This window comes from Misgurnus anguillicaudatus, chromosome 5 (genome assembly GCF_027580225.2).
Source record: "Misgurnus anguillicaudatus chromosome 5, ASM2758022v2, whole genome shotgun sequence".
In the NCBI taxonomy this organism is placed as follows: Eukaryota; Metazoa; Chordata; class Actinopteri; order Cypriniformes; family Cobitidae; genus Misgurnus; species Misgurnus anguillicaudatus.
In genome coordinates, this window is record NC_073341.2 from 36,584,245 (window position 1) to 36,607,611 (window position 23,367).

General features: G+C 37.1%; 1 protein-coding gene across 5 annotated transcripts in view; it reads right to left on the reverse strand.

Moving 5' to 3' along the window:
- The window catches only part of cux2b (cut-like homeobox 2b), a 190,274-nt gene that overhangs the window by 42,630 nt on the left and 124,277 nt on the right, over positions 1-23,367 (reverse strand). For 3 of the 5 annotated variants that reach the window (XM_073868112.1, XM_073868111.1, XM_073868110.1), the window contains exon 4: positions 4,319-4,412. The exons of 1 other annotated variant lie outside the window; for it this stretch is intronic. In XM_073868112.1, the coding sequence (XP_073724213.1) occupies positions 4,319-4,412 (94 nt within the window). The remainder of the gene's footprint in view (positions 1-4,318; positions 4,413-23,367) is intronic. One more of the 5 variants, XM_073868109.1, reaches the window with a different exon arrangement.

Sequence of the window (23,367 nt, forward strand, 5' to 3'; positions counted from 1 at the left end):
ACATGAAAAGAGCAAGTCACCGCCTCAGGGGTAATGAAGGAGACAGGGGTGGGGGAACGAGAAGAGGAGAGGGGGCACGAGGGGATTATGGGTACAAAAACACAGGCAGAGGAAGAGCGAGCACCCGCAGCGACTGTCTTACGGCTACGCCCCTGGCAACAGCCCTCCGCAGGTGAGACCGATACAAAAAAGATGCTTTTGAGTGACAGGCCGTATCTCTCTCTCTGTACACGTGAGGAGGAGGAAGAGGGTGGGGGGGTCGCTGTACTCTAGAGGGTCTAACTTTGACTTCTCGAGCAGAAATGGAAAGCATCCATATGACCGCAGGGTATGAATATGACTGCGCTGAAAACATAACCACGAGCTGTTTATTTACAGCGAATTCGGAACGTGAAGCAGATGGTCCGTTAACAACATCAGGTGCGTCGAGACCCTCCCAGAAGAGCAACCTGCGAACCGCGAGGTGTTCGGCATCGTACGAGTTTAGAAACAGCATAAAGAAGCGACCGCACGATCACAGAAAGTTGCCTTTCGTGGAAACTGACACAAAAAAAATGTGTTTAACTTACAAAAGTAAAACAGTGTGATTTCAGCGCCGTGCTGCCACGCACACAATTTTACGTCTCGTGCATCTGTTTTACAGTTGTTTTTTCCGCAATTATACGCAGCTGAACGATCAGGGATTAAGTAATTGCTGACAAAACAGGAAAAGAGAGGAAAAACATTAAAGCATGGAAACGGGGAGCCATCAGATCGCTGGGTTTCTGTCGACATCAGCCACATAGACAGAAAGACGCACACAGAGAGAGATTAGCATGTAGACGGTAAAAGAAAGACATCAGCGTTTTCCGTTCGCCTCCTCCAGGAATGAACAAAATAGATAAACTGATGAACAGCGTGTTTCTTGTTTTAACCATCAATATGTTACAACAGCGGTCCCGAGACTCTAATGTCTAATAGGAAGCCATTTAATACTACACACATGGGAAACACTCAGATTGTTCATTTAACTGTACTGATAAGTGTTTAAATTATTCAATTGGAAACAAAGTATGTGATGAAAAGAATAACCTTTCAATTTCCCAAACTATTGCGTGCGAGGTCGTCTAACACTACAACATATCCATAATACTGTAATCTGACTTATTTTGGCCAAACAGTTCACGCACGGAGGATGCACAGCGGTAACCTGAGCCAGTTTACTGTCCTTTATCGCACCTGGAGCAGTTCATTTCTCATGAGCGGAGGGGGGTGACCTTGCTCAAAGCCATGGGAAGAAACAGATTAATAGGTTTCTGTAGACAACCGACTCCCCTCCTCACAGATGGCAGCTTCTGTCAGGGGTCGATACAGATGAAAACGTAGCTCTCGTTGTCAGAAGGTGAAGCGTCGGGTCACGTTCGCGTCGCACAAGGCCGCAGCTTTAGGGCAACGGCAGGAACCTTGGCCCGTGTTTAGGTACTGTGACCCATGAAAATCGACATTAAAAATGTCCTTGTGTGAACTGTACCAGATAGGAGCTAAAGGCGAGGTTACCCGAATATCACATGCTGTGTAATTTGCTAGGCCATTTTAGATAAATCATAAGGAAAAAGTGCATTAGCGCTGTCGTTCCACACTTTTATTGACAGCAATAACAGACAGGTTTAAAATAACACAACCCACATGAGCACCAAAGCTCATTGTTAAGGCTCCAAACATTAATTGTACCTTTAAACAAATGTCCTTACATTTAAGTGATCTTTATTTTTATCGAGTTTGTGTGTGTTGGAGGAGGCGTGGCTTTGGTGCTCAGGTGGGCGACACTTGTTCGAGTTATGGCATGGTTGGCATGTAAAAAAGAAAAAGCATTTAATTATTTTAGTTAGAATAAAAATCATTGACAACTCATCCTAAGCTCACATTTAACCAAAACTCATTGATTTTTAGTGTATAAGTTAAAGGTGGGGTGCATGATCTCTGAAAGCCAATGTTGACATTTGAAATCACCTAAACACACCCCCAATAGAATCTGGACCTTCTTTTGATAGACCCGCCTCATATACGCAACCCAGGCAAGGATGTTGGTTAGTAGACACGCCCTTTACTGCTGATTGGCTAAAAGTGTTTTCTGGTAGTCAACCCGACTCCCTTTTCCAAAGTGTTTTTCAAAAATCACGCACCCCGCCTTTAATCTCCACCTTCCTGTGATTTACTTTTACTCTCTGAATGTGAGATAAAAGATTTACGAGGGCTCCCTACTAAAAAGTCCAACTAAAATCAACCTAAGCTGGTTGGTTGGTTCAAGCTGGTCTCCCTGCATAGTTTTAGCTGGTTAAGCTGGTCTAGCTGGCTTGTTTTATGGAGGATTTAGACAATTTTTTAGCTGACCAGCTAGGCTAAACTGGTTGGCTGGTCTTAGCTGGTCCTTCCAGCCTGGTCAAGCAGCCTCTAGCCTCCAGCTAAAAAAATCATCCAAATCCTCTCTGAAACCAGCCTGCTACAGTATACCGGCTTAACCAGCTATTTGGCTGGTTTTAGCTGGCCTTCCAGCCTGGTTTTAGCTTGTTAAGCTGGTGTAGCAGGCTGGTTTCAGAGGGGTTTTGGGTGATTTTTTAATTGGTTTTAGCTGTTCAGGCTGTTTGACCAGGCTGGAAGCCTAAACAGCTTTGCCAGGCAGGACCAGCTTAAACCAGCTAAGACCAGCCAACCAGTTTTTCAGTAGGGTTAGCATGTACAAGAACAATTTAGGGTTGCCCGCATTGACGTCATTTTTGCCGCGCGCACCCTCGCACTAGTGTGGACGGGTCGAGTATAAACAAGGCTTAAAGGTGAAGTGTGTACATTTTAGCGGCATCTAGTGGTGAGGTTGTGAATTGCAACCAACGGCTCAGTCCACTGTTCATCCCTCGCTTTTGAAACACAGAGAAGCTACTGTAGCCACCACCGGACAAACATGTCATCGTCGGAGACAACTTAGTAAAAAAATGGTTCGTTAAGGGCTTCTGTAGAAACATGGCGGCCCAAAATGGCGACTTCCATGTAAGGGGACCCTCGGTGTATGTAGATAAAAATGTCTCATTCTAAGGTAATAAACACATAACGGTTCATTATGAAAGGTCTTTATATACCCCTGATAATATAGTTTCGTATATTATTTTGCATTTCTGTCAAAATATCATTCTAAAAATTACACAATGCACCTTTAAAGCTACACTGAAGTTGGCAGTTTGATAAATGCAAGTTAATTCTTCGGTTTAATTTTTGTGTGCTTCAAGTTCAATCTTTGTGTGCTAAAAAGGCACATAAGTTCCTGTAGAGATAGCAATACACATTCTCCTTTTTTTGCCGAGTAAATGAAAAGCATGTCATCGATGTCTTCTCTCTTGCTGTATCAAAATCTACCTAGCTTTCATCAGAGATGATCCCAATAATGTGCTTAAAGTCAAGTCAAATTCAGTTTTTGCATGATTACAAGATATAACAATTTTGTGAATACTGCATCCTTAATTGTGGATAATTAAGCTATATATTATATTCTTATGTACATTTCTGCAGTGTTAACGATTAAAAGAAAAACGTCAACAAGAACCATACAGAACCGAAAACCGTGACCCTAAAATCGTGATATGAACCGAATTGTGGGCTTTATGAACCCCTAATGATTTTGTGATCATAAATGGCAAAATTACTGAAATGAGCCTCGTACGCAAAAAAGGCTCTTTGTAAAGAGCAAAAAATGCATCTGAAAAAAATGCATCTAAAACTCTTTCCCTGCAGTGCCCTTCACAAGTACAAAAAGACCATTTGGAATTGGCCCAATATATATTGAGAACGAAGGAGAGCTTTAAAGTCAGCTGATCTAACATCAGCATCTGTTACTCAGTCAATGAATCTGTACACAATAGTGCCATCAAACAGACCCCATCCTTACTCTCCTGTCTTATCATCTCTCCTCCGCTGTAAACTTCACCATCAATCCACTCTTTCAGTCTTTAACTCTGTGTGTGTGTGTGTGTCATGGTCATCCTCTAGCTGAGTTCTGATTGGCCCACTGAAGTAAACATAACCTGAGCGAATATGGACCCACATTGAGAACTCTGGACTCTCTGGTTATTTAATTCACACATATATCACAATAAAACAAGGAAATTCTTGTTTTATAAGACATAAACCTTTTAACAATCTTTACATGCTATTACAAAAATCTAAGAAATGTGTTTATTTTTTATAGTTGTATATATGATGTTTTTAGGAGTTATGTGAAATCAATAGATGGTTTTGTTTATTTGAGTGTGCGAGGAGAGAGGAGAGAGAAAGAGAGAGAGTTTTCACATACAGGTGTGCTGCTCACCTGGGGCCTCGATCAGCTGTTTATATATTCCCAGGAATGCAGACTCCGCCTCTTTACTGCGCTGGCTCAATGCAACCACCTGCAGCAGAGAGATGAGGTCATCAATCTAGGACACACTTAAGGGCCGTGCAACACACAATAACACATTCAAATCAATAAATCTGCTCCGTATGTTTGGACCACAGAGCTGCACAGGAACCCAGAGAAAAGTTAATTTACAACATTAGCATCATCACTTGAGTCTAATAAACTCGATACACACACAACAGCACCTTCACAAACACTAATCACAAAACCTTACTAGAGCTGTTTCTATTTCAGCGGTAAATAAAGATCCCTATAAAAGGTTTTTTGTCAGGTTGTATGGTTCCATTAAGAACCTTTCACATCCACAGAGCCACAAAGGTTTTTTCAGACAAAAACAAATAATGTTCTTCAGACAACGGGGAGGTACAAAAGAAATGTTTGTAATAAAGAACCTTTGACTGAAAAGTTCTTTGGGGAACCAAAAATGTTTCTTCTATGTGAAGGACCCCTTTTAAAACCATTATTTACCAATGCACATGTATAGTATAAAGAGCATGTATGTAATACTTGGATGACAGGTAGATAGTAAACAACCCAAGCACTAGTGCAAGGATTGTACTGTATAATATCCCATAATGCAAATCACATTTTAAGTGTCAAAATAAACCAAAAGTGATAACCATGATTAACCCCTAATTTTTGACATTTTGGAGTTTTTTTTTTGTGATTGTTGTGGGCAAAAATCCTTGATCTTGTGGCACGTTTTCTAAAAAAATTTTATGGAATATGTGGGATATTTATGCAATTTTATGCGATGAAATTGTGGAAACTTGCCAAAATTGCGGGAACTTGATCTTCACGTCCCGTGAGGGGACATGGCTGCGCATGTGTAAAGTAAATTCAACATTTTTCAACTTTCTGTTAAGATACACATGACTTTTTGTTTTGTAATTTGTTATTATAAAAAATCTGCAATTCATGCGGCGGAAGTGCAGCGTATTTAAAGAATGTGCCCCCCCCATAAATATACCAACTTTAACTGATTATGCATTGAATCATGCGATCGCATAATCGTGTTTTTCTGGAGGGACTGCTATCTGACTGCCAAAACTTCTTATGGGGTGTACACCCCAAACGCAAATTCAACGATTTGTGCAAGTAGTTTACATACAAAGTCAATTCAAAGACAAGAATAGACGCAAACTCGTGCAAACTCGTGCAATGCGAATGAAGCGAATAGGGAGGCCGATTGTCGCGAAAACATGCGCTATTCGCCTCTGTTTTGTCTTCGCACAAGTTAAAAATATACAAACTCGAGCTAAAAATTAGCATGACACGAAGTAAAATCCCGCAAGATGTATGCATCGATGCATACGCAGAATTAAAATGTATATTATATTTTGCAGTAAATAATTTAAACAGACATAAAGAAAGATACATTTATATACATTTAAAGGTGCAGTGTGTAACTTTTAGAAGAATCCCTTGACAGAAATGCAAAATAATCTACATAACTATTATTTGACCTTTCAAAATGAACCATTATGTTTTTATTACCTTAAAATTAGCTGTTTTTATCTATATACACAGAGGGTCCCCTTACATGGAAGTCGCCATTTTGTTCCGCCATGTTTCTACAGAAGCCCTTAACGGACAAACTTTGTTTACCAAGTTGTCTCTGACAATGACGTGTTTGTCCTGTGGTGACTACCGTAGCTTCTCTATGCGTTTCAAAAGCGAGAGCTGAGCCTTGGACCGAGCCGTTGGTTGCAATTTGAAACCTCACCACCAGATGCTGCTAAAATTTACACACTGCACCTTTAAAAAGTTGCACATGATTTTTTTTGAAGAATGCATTTTTTTCAACTTGTTGGCAAATTGGCATATATTTGGTGTAATTATACTACGCACATACAATTATATTTTTTTGCCAATAATGGTACAAAACACGCTAATTGTGTCTTGTTAATTAGTATTTTTTACTAGACTCTTAATAAATTCTGCAAAAAAAAAATTCTGATTGGCCTGAGGACAGGATTTGACGTGCTTTTGCATCTGAACTCTTCATATATTCACTGAAAACTGGTGTATTATATTTAGAGCTGTCAAACGATTAATCGTGATTTATAATCGAAATAAATAAATATACACACACACACGTAAATGTTTCCTAAATACATGCATGAATGTGTGTACACGTATTTATATGTACATAATAAGTACACACAGAACATACACATAAATTATACAAACACAAACTTTTATTTTGTATGCGATTAATCGCGATTAATCATTTGACAGCCCTATTATACAATTTTGCTTTCATAATCTGAAAACGAAAGAAAATTAGTGATGATTCCCAACATAGTGTGTCAGAGCTTCATACACACTGTGTCTGTTACAGTAAAATCACACTGATCTGTGCTGAACTACTGTGCACAACGAAGGCCAGGTCAGACTCTAGCAGAACCCGGTGTAACCTGACCCATCACCCCTGCTATTCTCCTCTCCACAGGTGACTCAAACCAATTACGGATTCATTAAGAAAGAGCCGGAGAGCAGAATGGTCTGCCACCTGGACCCATAGAGAGGGCACCTGTGCCTGTGGATATGTGCATTAGTTTCACAGACCACACAAAACACCTACAAACAAACACCGTTTCACTCCAGTCGCCTCAAACTCGAGCACCACTGAAATTCTGCCGGACATCGGAGGGGAGGTTACTGCTTAAATTGGCCGGCCAGACCCCTGACAAGACACTCTGTGCCCATCTGAAATGTATGCAGACTGACCTGATGTTAAAGTGAAATCAATGCCAGTTTTGTGAAGGGAAAAACAGTAAAGTTTGCAAAGGCGGGACTTTCATCATATTCAAATATAAATCTTTACCATTTTTTATACAGTACCTCAATGATCACAGGTACACACTGCAAAAAATGAGAAAAACGACCCAAGAAAGTAAGTCTAGTTATTAGACCAAAAATATAAAACTTAAGTGATTTTGTGCATAAAACAATCAAAAAAAATCTGCCAATGGGGTAAGCAAACTTTTCTTTAATTTTTTTTAAATTAAGTGTTTGGAAAAAATTTCAAGATTTTTTTGCTTACACCATTGGCAGATTTTTTTTGCTTGCTTTATGCACAAAATCACTTAAATTTGATATTTTTTGGTCTAAAAACTAGACTTATTTTCTTGGGTAATTTTGCTCATCAAGAAAAAGCACCTTAATTTAAGAATTTTTAGATATTTTTACTGAAAACCAGACAAAAATACTAAGAATTTTTTTTTTTTGAAAATTATTTCTTGCAGTGCAGATGTTTAAAACAGCATGCCAATTCATGGTACTAGTTTTCCTAAGAAGTATGCATAATAGTTTGCAGAATGCAACAAGAACATGCTACATAAATGTTATTTAAAAAAAACGCTAAAAATCAATCCCATTAATTTATGTGAAATGTTAATTTTTTGTTTCCAATCACACTATACGTAATACTAATACTTCTGATCAAATAAGTACAATATATGTTTTTATATAGCAAACGAAATAGTATGCATTAAAGTACAAATAAATGTAAAAAAAAATGTATAGCACATGAAATAGTATGCATAAACAAATGTTTAAGAAAGTGTAGTATGCCAATGTCAGCGTCACGTGAACTCAAAAGTTTACTGTCTTGAAAAAATTTAAAAGATGTTTAAAATAAAAGCTGATGTTTAATTTTGACATATACTTTATGTCACTGGATGTATAAGACATTGTGCATTGTGGGACACACAGCGTGCTTTTACTGTATACTAGTGTCACAGTCGAGTCCAACTCGAGTCCTAGTCTAGACCAAGACCAGAGATCGAGTGTCTAGTACGAATCAAGAACAAATCCACATCCAGCTTTATATTACACCTTGACTCAGACTAAACACTTGTGGGTGGTTTCCTGGACATGGGTTAGACTAGTCCTAGACTAAAGTAAATGTAAGAGCTGTCCAAACTGAAAGCCTATCTTAAAATACATCAGTGCCCTTTTGTTTTACCTCAAAATGCTCAGTAATGTTTTTAGTAAGGCATGTTTGTTAAAACTAGTTATATATTCTAATTAAACTAAGGCCTAGTCCCGGTTTAAGCTAATCCCTGTGCGGGAAACCACCCCTTGATCTTTGGCGTTGGTCTTGACTTTGACTCGACTACATCACTGTTGTATACTGCATACTTCAGCGGATGTCAGCAATGCACACAGATATATTGCATACATACTGCGTACTACTTTTCCAAAAGTATGGACATCTTTCCAAACGTAAGCGCTTAAGGATCATGTCTAAAAGTTCACCTCATCTGTTTCTGTTTCATGGTGTTCGTATAAGATAGAGAGACACTAAAGCAATCGATACAGATACAATAGTCTCTCGCACTCGCTGTCTAAAAGCAATTGTGTTTCTCTCTTTTTTCCTTCTCTCTTCCTCCCCCCGCTCTCTCTTTTCCTAGACGTGATATTCAGTCGCTCCATCAGCTCAGGAGATCTCACATACTAAGCCAACGAACGCAAGTGTGTGTACGGCATGTAGTCTATGACTACTTACGACTAAATATATTGAGTCAGAATATATTAATGCAAGAAACACTTACTGGGTGATTCTCACGAAACCATTGAAACACCACGGCACTAATGATTTTAGCTTTAAAATGTGTACTATAGTAACATTAAAAAGCATCAGAATTAACACAATACTGTGTTCTACCTTGCACAATGTGTGATTTCAACATAAGAATTTATAATTGGAAATTTTATCTCATTTTCTGCTGAAATTCTCATTACCGCAATGTGTCCGGCTGTGTTTGAACATGCGTTATGTTGTAATTTAATCAAATTAACACAAAAATATTAAGAAAATAAATGGATGTTTTGCTAGACTACTTTAGATGACAGAAAAAATATTTACTGAATATGTATAATAATAATGAAGAAAAATTAGGAAAATGATGTGTCCATGCCTGATGTTCTCATCCACCGCAACACTTTTTGAGAACAGTTTAAGCACACATACAGAATTTTAATAAAGTTTGATTTTGAGTGAGCAAGCACATGGACCAGTTACTTCAAGATGGCTACCAGGTAAGATCATTTTTTACAGTTAATTTGAAATATTGTCTTGTCAGAATGCTTTCACGACATTTAGATTATCATTACCGCAACAGATGCTTATTAAATGTTAATTTAATTAATAGAAGCATAATACTTTGATTTTAAATGCATGTGCAGAATCTCCAAATTATGTTCTTTCAGGTTTGTCATGTCATTTTGAAAATATGTCAGTGTTGATGTTTTCTGACTGTTGCGGTAATGAGATTTTTTAGGAATAATTTTTTAAATTATGTTACAAAAAGTGTTAAATGATAAGTAAAAGTTTTTAAATTAATGTTCCCATTTACTCCAGACTTTGTTTTTCAATGTCTGGTGGGAAAAAAAGTAAATTTAAGCAATTTTTACATTTTCATGCTTAACATTTTAAAAACCAAGTTTTCGTGAGAATCACCCTACTACATAGTGACTTACAGTACATAGTGTTTGTGTTATACATCAATGTAACTCAGATCCTGAAGATGATGGACGGAGATCAAATGAATGATTTTAACTGCTGGACCTATACATATAATCTCAAACTCTTTTTATTACGTGTTTAACTTAACTAGTGCTTCAATTCTTGTTGAACTTTCAAAGATGGTTCCCCATGCTGGACTAGACCTTAGTTATATTAGTTTTTATAAACATACCTTACAAAAACATTACCGGTGTGCATCTTGAGACAAAACAATGGCACTGATATACTTTCAGCACAAGCTGTTTTTGGTTAGGACAGCTTAAATAAGCATTTTCGTCTTGGACCAGACTGGGTAACCGGCCCTCAGTGTTGTAAATCGCAATCTTATTAGGAACTAAAAATCTGCTTGTTTATTTAAAAACATTTTTTCTTTTCTACAATGCGCAATCCAGACTATAAAAGCATGAATGAATCGAGCACAGACTGTCTCGCATATGGCCAGATGGTTACGCAATGATAAATCCCTTTAAGATGGCAAAAGACAACAAAGATTTCCTTATGAATTTGCAAGGTAAAAAAATCATTACACTCTTTTTGCAAGGATATACACAAAATCTACAAAACTATCTTCACTATTAAAATCACTACAGCCCATCATCATCATCATAATCGCACAAGATGTGTGCACGAACCTCAACAAGATTTATCACCTCATAATGAGAGAATGCATAGATTATCTCCACAACCACACCATTAACCTGCTTCGACTCTACTGCGCACACATCAATTACACACACACACGCACGCACGCACACGCGCGCGCACACGCACAGATCCAGTGAGGTGTAGAGTCAAACCTGCTGTGCTGGAATCACAGGACACCATCTATCTGACAGTCAGATTATAGATTATACGATAGTACTGTTATGTGTTACATGTATAACAACATTATGAATATTATTATCAAGTAACAATAAATGGGTTATAATAAGTGATCAAGTTGTCAGTTCATACAATCTTCCATTATATTTTTGATTGAAAGCCTGAGTTTTTTAACCAACATTATAAGCAGACCTCATAGAAAAAAAAAAGTAAATGACAGATTTTAGCATTGCATTTATTTTAGTACTTCATGGGGCAGTTTCCTGGACAGGGTTTAGATTAATCCAGGACTAGGCCTTGGTTATATTAGGACATTTTAGTAGTTTTTATAAACATTATAAAGCTTACAAAAAACAATACTGGTGTGTATTTTGAGACAAAACAATGGCACTGTTATATGTTAAGATATGTCAGGGCAAGGTGTTTTTAAAGCTCCCATAACACATGCTGTTTTTTGCATATCTAACGTTAATCGAGAATACCTATAAAGTAGTATTACATCATTCATATCTCTGAAAAGGCTTTGGTTTTATCAGATTTATAAAAGACAGATCAGCTTTACTGATTCTTTGCGATAACCTACGAATATTTTAGAAGGAGGAGTTACGAGCTGCGGGAGGAGCGAGTCACGAGTCAACACTTTATACAACACTGACTGGATAACTTATGATTCACTACGTGTTCGTGTCTTTTATATAATATGCACTTACGAGCCTATTTCCAACATAAAACAGAAGTCTTGCTTAACGCATGCAACTCATGACCGGGTTGGAACTTTTCAATAAAATCCAGCGTTAAACAAAAACACGCAAAACTTCACAGCCACCCCAGATATACAAACTATATTCACTGTTTCCATAATGCTGGCTTTCTTCTGTTCACATCCAAAAACAGAAGACTTCTTTCGTGCTATTGTTGAGTCTTGATATTAAAAGCTGGCACGTGAAATGATGCCCGTGACTTAGCGTCCTCCGTTCATGCTCTCCCGCTGATTGACGTGTGGGTGTGTTTTACTCCGTAGGAAGTGCCCATAAAAAAGTGACACGTATGGTTTACCCCTGATATGTCAGCTGGACCCGTATTTGAAAAAAAAACTTTCAAAAACTTGGACGAACCCTGGCGAAGTGCATTCGGCACAGAAATACTCTGTAACACATCCAACTGCTTTTTTGACACTTTGCCTACATTTAGCATGAGGAAACAACTCTATAACTTTTTTAATAAGTCCGTTGAACCTCCCCCTTTAAATTAAGGCAGCTCAAACATGCATTTTAGTCCTGGACTAGGGGATAAGCCATGTCTGGGAAACTGCCCCCATAAGTACAGCTTCAAAAGATCGAGAACTTTGAAAAGGTTAAAATTTTAAAAAAGCATTTAAGATCTGTGAGTAACTCGTACAAAGAAATCAATAACAGCATCTTCATTAGAGAAAATTCTGCTTAAATGAACATAAGAGTGATGAAAGAAAAGAGAAAGAAAGAAAAAAAGAAAGGAACGAAAGAAAGAAAGGAAAGAAAGAAAGAAAGTAATGTAAGAAAGAAAGAAAGAAAGAGAAAGGAAGGAATGAAAGAAGAAAAGCAGAAAAGAAGGAAGGAGAGAAAGAAAGAATAAAAGAAAAAAGAAAGAAAGGAACGAACGAAATAAAGAAAAAAAGAGGAAGGAACGAAAGAAAGAAAAAAGAAAGAAAGAGGAAGGAAGGAATGAAAGAAGGAAAGCAGAAAAGAAGGAAGCAAAGAAAAAAAGAAAGAAAGTAACAAAACGAAAGAAAGAAAGAAAAAGAAAGAAAGTAACAAACGAAAGAAAGAAAGAAAAAAGAGGAAGGAACGAAAGAAAGAAAGAAAGAAAGAAAGAAAGAAAGAAAGAAAGAAACAAAGAAAGAAACAAAGAAAGAAAGGAAAGAAAGGAACAAACGAACGAAAGAAAGAAAGAAAGCAGAAGGAAGGAATGAAAGAAGGAATGAGAGAAAGAAAGAAAGGAAGAAAGGAATGAAAGAAAGAAAGGAAGGAACGAAAGAAAGAAGGGAAAGAAAGTAAAGAAAGAAAGGAATAAACGAACGAAAGAAACAAAGAAAGCAGAAGGAAGGAATGAAAGAAGGAATGAGAGAAAGAAAGAAAGAAAGGAAGAAAGGAATGAAAGAAAGAAAGGAAGGAACGAAAGAAAGAAAGAAAAAAGAGGAATGAACGAAAGAAAGAAAGAAAGCGTAAGGAAGAAAGAAAGAAAGAAAGAAAGAAAGAAAGAAAGAAAGAAAGAAAGAAAGAAAGAAAGGAAAGAAAGAAAGGAACGAAAGAAAGAAAGGAACGAAAGAAAGAAAGGAACGAAAGAAAGAAAGGAAAGAAAGAAAGAAAGGAACGAAAGAAAGAAAGAAAGAAAGAGAAAGGAAGGAATGAAAGAAGAAAAGCAGAAAAGAAGGAAGGAGAGAAAGAAAGAATAAAAGAAGAAAGAAAGAAAGAAAGAAAGAAAGAAAGAAAGGAACGAACGAAAGAAAGAAAGAAAGAAAGAAAGAAAGAAAAAAAGAGGAAGGAACGAAAGAAAGCAAAAAGAAAGAAAGAGGAAGGAAGGAATGAAAGAAGGAGAGCAGAAAAGAAGGAAGCAAAGAAAGAAAAATAAAGTAACAAACGAAAGAAAGTAAGAAAAAAGAGTAAGGAACGAAAGAAAGAAAAAAGAAAGAAAGTGGAAGGAAGGAATGAAAAAAGGAAAGCAGAAAAGAAGGAAGCGGAGAAGGAATGAAAGAAAGAAAGAAAGAAAGAAAGAAAGAAAGAAAGAAAGGAAAGAAAGAAAGGAACAAACGAACGAAAGAAAGAAAGAAAGCAGAAGGAAGGAATGAAAGAAGGAATGAGAGAAAGAAAGAAAGGAAGAAAGGAATGAAAGAAAGAAAGGAAGGAACGAAAGAAAGAAGGAAAGAAAGTAAAGAAAGAAAGGAACAAACGAACGAAAGAAAAGAAAGAAAGGAACAAACGAAAGAAAGAAAGAAAGAAAGCAGAAGGAAGGAATGAAAGAAGGAATGAGAGAAAGAAAGGAAGAAAGGAATGAAAGAAAGAAAGGAAGGAACGAAAGAAAGAAAAAGAGGAATGAACGAAAGAAAGAAGAAAGAAAGCGTAAGGAAGAAATGAAAAAAGGAAAGCAGAAAAGGAAGAAAGGAGAGAAAAAAAGAAGGAATGAGAGAAAGAAAGACAAAAAGAAAGAAAGACAGAAAGGAACAAAAGAAAGAAAGAAAGAAAAAATAAAGAAAGCATAAGGAAGGAATGAAAGAAGGAAAGCAGAAAAGAAGGAATGAGAGAAAGAAAGAAAGTAGGAAAGAAAGAAATGAAAAAAGAAAGAAAGAAAGAAAGAAAGAATGGAACAAAAGAAAATAGAAAGAAAGCGTAAGGAAGGAATGAAAGAAGGAATGCAGAAAAGAAGGAATGAGAGAAAGAAAGAAAGAAGGAAATAAAGAAAGAAGGAAGGAAATAAAGAAAGAAGGAAGGAAGGAAAGAAAGAAAGAAAGAAAGAAAGAAAGAAAGAAAGAAAGAAAGAAAGAAAGAAAGAAAGAAAGAAAGAAAGAAAGAAAGAAAGAAAGAAAGAAAGAAAGAAAGAAAGAAGGAGAGAAGGAGAGAAAGAACACAACGAGAGATAGAGAGAGAGGGGAGAGAGAAATGATGACAGAGAGGCTCCAATAAAGACTAGCAATTAGCAATTATACACTCATCATTACAATGATCACAACTGGTGATTATGTCATTAGCAGAGTGAATCATGAGTTTTAGCCATCAGTGTGTGTGTGTGTGTGTGTGTGTGTGTGTGTGTGTGTGTGTGTGTGTGTGTGTGTGTGTGTGTGTTTGTGTGTGTGTGTGTCTTATGAACACAGAGTTTCATTCAAAACTTCTGTCACTATAACACAAACATGCAACTTTTAAAGGAGAGTTTCCTAGAAATGTGTCGGTAATGTCAGGCCAAATCTGTATGCTGGAGCACAACTAAACTAAACTAAACTAAACTAAACTAAACTAAACTAAACTAAACTAAACTAAACTAAACATTATGAAGCTAACTAAAGACTAAAAGCCACAAAACCTCAGTATGTGGGTGATTATATAATTGCAGTACATTTGGTGTCCAGTTATTATTTTTTCAATAGTTTTTTTGTTTTAAATGGTTCATTATTTTAATAATTTGGCACTCATTGTCGTAGATCACAAGATGTTACAGGCCATAACAATACAATATTTGCTATAAAAGTAAAAGTAAAAAGGAGATTAAATGATTTCCTGTTGTCTACATTAATCAGTGTCAATTCGGTTACTGCCAAACTCTACTTCAGAAAATCATGATTTTTAAGTTATATAAGACACAGAAAATATGATATTGTTATGACCTGTAAGGTCTTGTGATCCATGACGATGAGTAACAAATGATTGAAATAATAAAAAATAAGCATTTGGAAAAAGCAGAAATAATAAAGATAATTTTGTACCTGCAATTATATAATCACCCATTTACAAAACACATAACGCCGATTTCACACTAAACGTGAGCAGCTTGTAAGTGGCGCGTGTTTTTTCGGCACCCATGTTAACAAATTAGAGCATGCACACCGCACGCGTGAGTAGCGCATGCTCGCCTAGCAGGAGCGCCGCTGAAGCAGCAGTGCGGCATCGGTTCTATTTTTGCTGCGCTGCTTACGCTCAATTAAAGTGACAGTGCATTGTTTATGGTTTAAATGCTCGTGGATTGATGCGAAAAAGAGAAATTTTACCATAAAATCATGAATGTGAGGCCAAGTGTATTTTAAATACACTCATGACTTTAAGCAATTAAAAAAAAAGCAATGAAATATTTAAAAACACACTGTAGACTGCGATGTTATTCACTCTCTGCCCAGCACTAAATGATTCCTCATCTATCTTAATAAGTTTATTTATGGATCAGCTCTTTGACGCAACATTTTAACCCAGATAAACATTCAAGACGCAAAGTGGACTGAAGCGGAGATCAGGGAACTTGGGGGGCTCAAGCCCCTGTCCCTTTTGTCTCAACTGTAAATGTGCCCCTCTGGCCATAGTAAAAATATAAAAATTTTATAACTACGAATAAAATGTGTTACCATTGCTGCTAAGATTAATAATACTAAATATTATTAACAAACTTAAAAATAGTTGAAAGATGCGTGATAAAATGTGTTTAACTTAATGCGCCACTGCCGATCAGCATGTGATATTCACAAGTATCGCGAGAGTCACTTAAAAGCACCGACTTATGAGGCATACACACGAAATGCAAATTAAACGATTTGCGTGAGTAGACTGCATACAAAGTCAATGCAAAATGTGAATAGAAGCGAAACTGCTCAGGGAGATGACGCGACTTGGGCGGCCCAAAAACGCGCTATTCGCCTTAACTGAAATTTTAAACGAAAAATGTGCATGACCAAAGTTAAATCTAGTAATATAGAGTAAGGAATGCAATATTTCGGGTTTACTGTGTACAAAGTACTACACTCACGGTAATCTGATGTCATACGTCGATCAGTGTGCGCAGTGGTCCATGAACTTGAACACACATGAGGTTTTGACAGCGGAGCTAAAGCTAATTTCCACATAATTACCTTCCTTACTCTCAGTATTTAGTTTCGAAAAAATAAAAGTAGTAATATTAATATTTAGGGACTAATCGTTTGCATAATAAAAGTTTTTGTTTACATAATATATGTGGGTGCACTTTGTATAATTATTATGTATAAACACACACACACACACACACACACACACACACACACACACACACACACACACGTACGTATATATTTAAGAATAATTTGCATGTGTATATACATGTTTATATTTATATATAATTCATATTATGTGCATTTATACATAAATATTATACACAATACACACATATATTATGTAAACAAAAACTTTTCTTCTGCAAACGATTAGTGAGGCAGCACTAGATTTTTGATTGACTGATGTATTATGCATTACATATGTATCAGTGTTGGATACAAAGGAAAAAAGTCCTCTTTTTTGTCCCTTCACCCCTGTCCCCATCCCTGCGGAGGTCTGTGCACGCTTCTGAACCACATGTAATGACATTCCCCAGGAAACACATAAGGAACATAAATGACACGCATTCTGAGAACACTGTTGCACTAAAACACACACCTAAGGCAAACACAGAGTTATCTATTACTCAAACACAGAGTATGATCTGACTGTACGGGCTGAAATAAACTTGATTCTTTGCAAAAAAAACGGCTACCGTTTCTGAGGCGGCACAGAAATGAGCAACCACAGATCTGACACATATCCAGTGTCCACGTCAATTCCAATCAGCAGCTTGTGTCACTCACACAAACACACACACAGCTCCTCCTCCGTCTGCTGTCTGAATCCCAGCTGGTCACCGTACCAACCAGAGATCCAGCACTGATGCCTTCTGGGTAAACACGGAGGTTTTAACTTGATTTAAATAGTTTCCACTGTGCCATTCATATGCATTTGACTCCAACATCGTCGTACACACAAAATGGTAATTTGGGAGATTCATTCTCATATTTAATGCTGTTGCTACTCTCTTTACAACTCGTTTAGTGTGTAACAGCTCTGACTCTCAGAATGCAATGAGATACAGATCTCAGTTCAGCCCTAAATCCAGAGGAGATTCACTGAAAGAGACATTAAACTGAGATCAAAGTCATCCAGATTCAAGCCCATTCACACAGCACTTCGGTCCCAGAAAATCTCTGGCAGAGAGAACACAAACATGTCCCGTAAATGGTCTTGGATCTGGTAAAGAGGACCTAGTTACATACACGGAAAGCATTCTGTGTGAACAAGACGCAGAAACAATGCCGTAAAAAGTGAGGACACGCATGTCACCGCAACCAGAAGTTATGGTTCAGCTCTTTGAGACAGGGATTTTAATGCAGATCAACATTCAAGACGCAAAGTGAACTGAAGCGGAAATCAGGGAGCTCATCCGAATGTATTCATTATAAATCGTGAATGAAAAGTGAGATTCAAACGAAAGTCTGTTAGTGAACTAATTGTATACAGTATTTATATCGTAATTCGGTCAGAAACATCAAGATTGTGAGATGAACAAATCGTTTTGGATTAAAAGGCTTGGATATTCCATTTCCTTGGACTTTTGGGGATTTATGACCAATTTGTTTTGGACAATTTCACTGAAGCGGATAAAGGGAAGATTTTGAAGGTAAGTAAATATCCTAAGTCGGCGCCCGGTTCAGGTAACTAACAACTAGATTACAGTTTTATGACTACTATAAATCATATGATGCTTTCTGTGTGCGCTTAATGGAATCCCGAAAGTCTAAGCTTTCAAACGATGTGCCGCATGACAGTATACTTTGAAGATTTAATGCTTCAAAGTTACAATGACGTTTATGCAGCCTCACGTGCAAGGGAGGGGCTGTGCCGTGTACGGCACAGTGTTCCTTATCAGGTTAAAGAAGATCCTTTTCTGGTAGGCATTTAACTTTTGCTGGCGGGGAACGAGTTAACCAATCCTGCATTGAGAGATGTTGGGACCGCCTACTTTATTAAAATACAGAAACAAAAATACAGAAATAAATAAATGTAGAAATGCATAAATAAATGTAAAAATAAATCAATGTAGAAATACATAAATACATGTAGGAATAAATGTTGTATAATAGAAATATTACCATTAAAAGTTGATACTTTTGACAAAACGACATTTATTTATTTATGTCTGCATTTATTTATTAATTTCTCCATTTATTGACTTACTTATTTATTTCTGCAATTATTATTTATTAATTCCTTTATTTCTACATTTATTTATTTCTGCATTTAATTACATATTTATTTCTGCATTTATGTATATTTTATTTTATTAATTTATGTATTTATTAATTTATTATTTATATACACTTAAGTAATTTTTCGTCCTCCATACAATGTGGAATTTTGCATTACATAGTATACATAATAGTCTGTAACACTAAAGAGAAACACACATTGAAGGCAAAAACATGACGAATGAAAGGAATATTTCACTCAAAAATGAAAATCACCCACAAGCCATCCTCAATGTATAGGATTATCTTTTTTTAGATTAACACAATCTGAGTTATAATCGAAAATGTCCTGGCTGTTCCAATGTACAATGGTAGTAAATGGTGCTTCTGAAGCCCAAAAAAGTCCATCTATCCTTTGCAGAAGTAACTCACACGGCTCCAGGGGGTTAATAAAGGCCTTCTGAGGGCAATCGATGCCATTTTGTAAAAAATAAAAATCAATATTTAAATTCAAAATTAAAGTAAAATAACTATCTTCCGGTACCAATCAATGCGCAATCATGCGTAGTATGTCTCGTACGCCATGGCCTACGCTGGAAACACATTCTCTCGTGAATGCGCGTTGGTCATTTTTAGGTGAACTATCCCTTTAAATCTGTTACAAGTACTCTGATCTTGCTCTCTGCGTGACCTATGGAGTGATTCGGTACATAAACTCACAGGCGAGACCCAGTGAACAAACCCAGAGCTGATATGAAGCATCTCACTATGTATCACATTACACAACTCATCCATTATGAGCACCTGGGTGCCAGTCAAGGTGAGAGAGAGAGAAAGTGAGAGAGTCTGGTCTGTGATGGATGTAACTCGCCCGCCATGGCTCCTCTTCTCTCTCTTCTCTCTCTCTCTCTCTCAGAGAGCTGGTGACTTTCCAGCCCGGCAATTATCATTGCAGAAGGCGTAATAGCCTAATTAATTACCAGTGTCAACGTGGCCTTTGTTTCACTGTAACAGGACGTCATGCTAACAGAACATCCGCTCAAAGCAGAAAACTCGATGAACGAGAGTCACACGACATGCACGCACACACAGAATTCATCACTACCTGACCTCATCCAACCCCAATACACTGAACCAGCCGCTCCACAAGAACATTTACATTGGACGCAGTTGTGCGTCTGGCCTAAAGTTAACTTCTGGTCTGTGCTTGTTTATCGGTCTGGCCAGTGACTTAAAGCAACACTATGTAGTTTTTTTACCTTAAAATAATGTCTCTAAAATTATTTCAGTGATAGAACAACTTTTAACTGGACAAATTGTACTGTTGCTCCAACCTGAGCAGCCTCCTAGCTGCTACAAGCACACTCTGAAAGTGGTGGTGGAGGGTAGGAAACACAGCTCCGCCCCTCCCCCTGCCTGCAGAAGAGTGTCTGATACCAGGCACTGTTGCGCTTTTCAACCACATGGGGGAGCTGTAAGTCATTTTTACCTGGAAACTACATAGTGCTTTAACTGTCCTCTGGAAAAAATACCTAAAATAATGTTTTGGTTTCCAAAAGACGAGAGGAGACACCATGCAGATTTGGCAGCCAAAATTAATCTAGTCCTAAAGGACTCGATTTGATTTTTCAATACCGGAAGTCAAATTTGGGCCACAAAAGCCATTTGTTTATGTTGTTGCTGCTGAAACCGTCTAGACAGCCATTCAGGAAATAAATGACATTGCTCTTTTACAGCTCTTAAGTTGTAATGGATATCACAGTAATGAATCTTTCGGTCTTAACTTTCCTCGGATGTTTTTTAAAAATCCTGGGGAGGAATTAAAATGGCTCATGTTGACATATAGTAAAAATAATTAACAGATAGATAAGCTGACCTTGAGAGCATTTGGGTACTATGGTAATACTGCGGTATGCTAGGAATTATTTTGACTTCTGTATCGATCATGTTCAAGTTCAAGGGAGGTTTGTTATCAATTCGATGTAAAGAACAAAAACAATGCTTTGCAGGACCTAGGGGTGGGCGATAAACCAGTAGACATGATTAACCGGTAGAAATGTGTTAACCAGTAGAGATTTTGACCTATCATCTCTATTGAGGTGCGTGGTCACAAAAACTTAACATTTGTACACGTATTTAAACACCACAGTTTTAAAACAAGTGATTTTAAGCCATTGAAACACAAATAACAGATCTATATGTGTGCGCTCTTTCTGTGTGTGAGGAACGCGCAAGTCGCGCAACCGCTGCTCATTAAAGGAATAGTCTACTCATTTTCAATATTAAAATATGTTATTACCTTAACTAAGAATTGTTGATACATCCCTCTGTCATCTGTGTGCGTGCACGTGGGCGCTGGAGCGCGCTGCGACCCTTCGATAGCATTCAGCTTAGCCCCATTCATTCAATGGTACCATTTAGAGATAAAGTTAGAAGCGACCAAACACATCAACCTTTTTCCTATTTAAGACGAGTAGTTATACGAGCAAGTTTGGTGGAACAAAATAAAACGTAGTGCTTTTCTAAGCGGATTTAAAAGAGGAACTATATTTTATGGCGTAATAGCACTTTTGGGAGTACTTCGACTCGGCGCAGTAACACCCTCCCACTCCCATTATGAGAGTGAGAAGGGGAGCGGACTTTTCAGGCGAGTCGAAGTACTCCCAAAAGCGCTACCACGCCACAAAATACAGCTCCTCTTTTAAATCCGCTTAGAAAAGGGCTACGTCTTATTTTGTACCACCAAACTTGCTCGTATAACTACTCGTCTTAAATAGGAAAAAACGTTGATGTGTTTGGTCACTTCTAACTTTATCTCTAAATGGTACAATTGAATGAATGGGGCTAAGCTAAACGCCATCGAAGCGTCGCAGCGCACCCCAGCGCCCACGTGCACGCACACAGATGATAGAGGGACGCATCAACAACTCCTAGCCAAGGCAACAACACACTTCAAAATTGAAAATGAGTAGACTATTCCTTTAAGCTTGTGAGCATTTTTCCCGCTTTATTGGGCTTAAATACAAACATGCGTCAAAATTCTCGTTTTGCAAATATCCTCATAAACACGACCATTTAAGGCTTATGAGAAAGTGAACAGCTAAAAGAGAAAACGCACGTGTAACATAGGGTCCCGTCTTTGGTCTTAAAGGGGAAGTTACCCAATTTTGCTTCGGTCTGTCACTCAAGTTTATGAAACAGCATTAAGAGAAAATCTCTCACTGCTCTTGACTAAATCACTATTCTACCTTAAATAAAAAATAAATACATATACATACATACATACATACATACATACATACATACATACATACATACATGCATACATAATTATTTATCATCATCTATTTATCTTCAGAGACCGTGAGTTTTGTTTGTTTTTATCGAGAATTATGGTTTTTGTGAGAATTATGAACATTTCTTTGGTATTAAAGATTTTAATAACAGAAAAACCTTATTAAAACATAAAAAACTCTACAGTGATACATATCATTATCCTGATATAAAATGAATCATATTGTGATTGTGAAGATTTTGGTCATATCGCCCACCAGGACCATAGTGTCACATATTTAATATAAAGCAGCCTATATAAACTTTCACATAAACTCACTTTATGTATAGTTTACATTAATATATTAGATCTATGTTAAAAGTATACATGCATCTAAACTTTAATTTTGTTTTTTATTGAGGAAACTGTATAGGTATCATGGTATTCAAAGTACTTTGGTATATTAAAGGGATAGTTCATGCAAAAAATAAAAATACATTTGTCATAATTTCCTCACTCTATGTTGTTACTGTATAAATTTGTATAAATATAAATCTGTATAAATTTCTTTGTTCTTCTGAACATAAAGGAAGATATTTGTACATAAGAGAAATAAGAAAGACATACTATGGAAGTCAATGGTGCTTAAAAACAGTTTGGTTACAAATATTACTCAAAATATCTTGCTTTGTGTTGAGCAGAACAAAGAAATTAACACGATAACAGAATTTTCATTTTTCTGTGAACTATCCCTTTAAAGAGCACCTATTTCATTGCTAAAAACAACATTTATTTGTGTATTTAGTATAATACAATGTGTTTGCGTGGTTTATGGTTAAAAACACATTATTTTCCACATACTGTACATTTGTGTAGCTCCAGATTTTACTCTCTTCCTGAAACGCACAGATTTGAAAAATGCCGTGTCCCTGATTGGCTAATCTGTACCTTCTGATTAGTCCGAATACTTCTGACATCAGCCGGAAATGTGATGCTCCTTACCATGTTTGAAAGATTCGCTCACGATGCAATGCTAACAGGAGTTAACTTACAGAATGAGTCTGTAGGGGGGGGAATTATGATAATGTCGGTCTTGTTTGTTGTAGTCCGAGAAAAGAGATTTACGTTGGAAACGATAACTCGCATAATCATTTCTTTGTACTAGTACACACTTACACACCAAAGAAAATGTAAAATCATGAATCGGACAATAGGTGCTCTTTAATACACACTGATCATTTATGGGAATCGACCCAGCTACCATATGAGTACCAACCATAAGCCTTAACCACTACATCTTGCAAGCTCAAAGACGTAGTAAAGCGCCCTCATGGGAAACCTCAAAAAGGACGGTGCATAAAGTCGAAGCGGACCACTGGAGCCCGACAGAAACTACTTTATAATAACCAAAAAATGTTGCGGGCTGTCGTCAAGCGACCATCAGAGAGTGAAATATTACGTGTCAGTTCTGTCAAATTCCCTGCATTTTTACATCTGAGCTGTTATAGCGCTACACAGGCAATCAGACTGCAAAGAAAGAGGAGAGAAATACA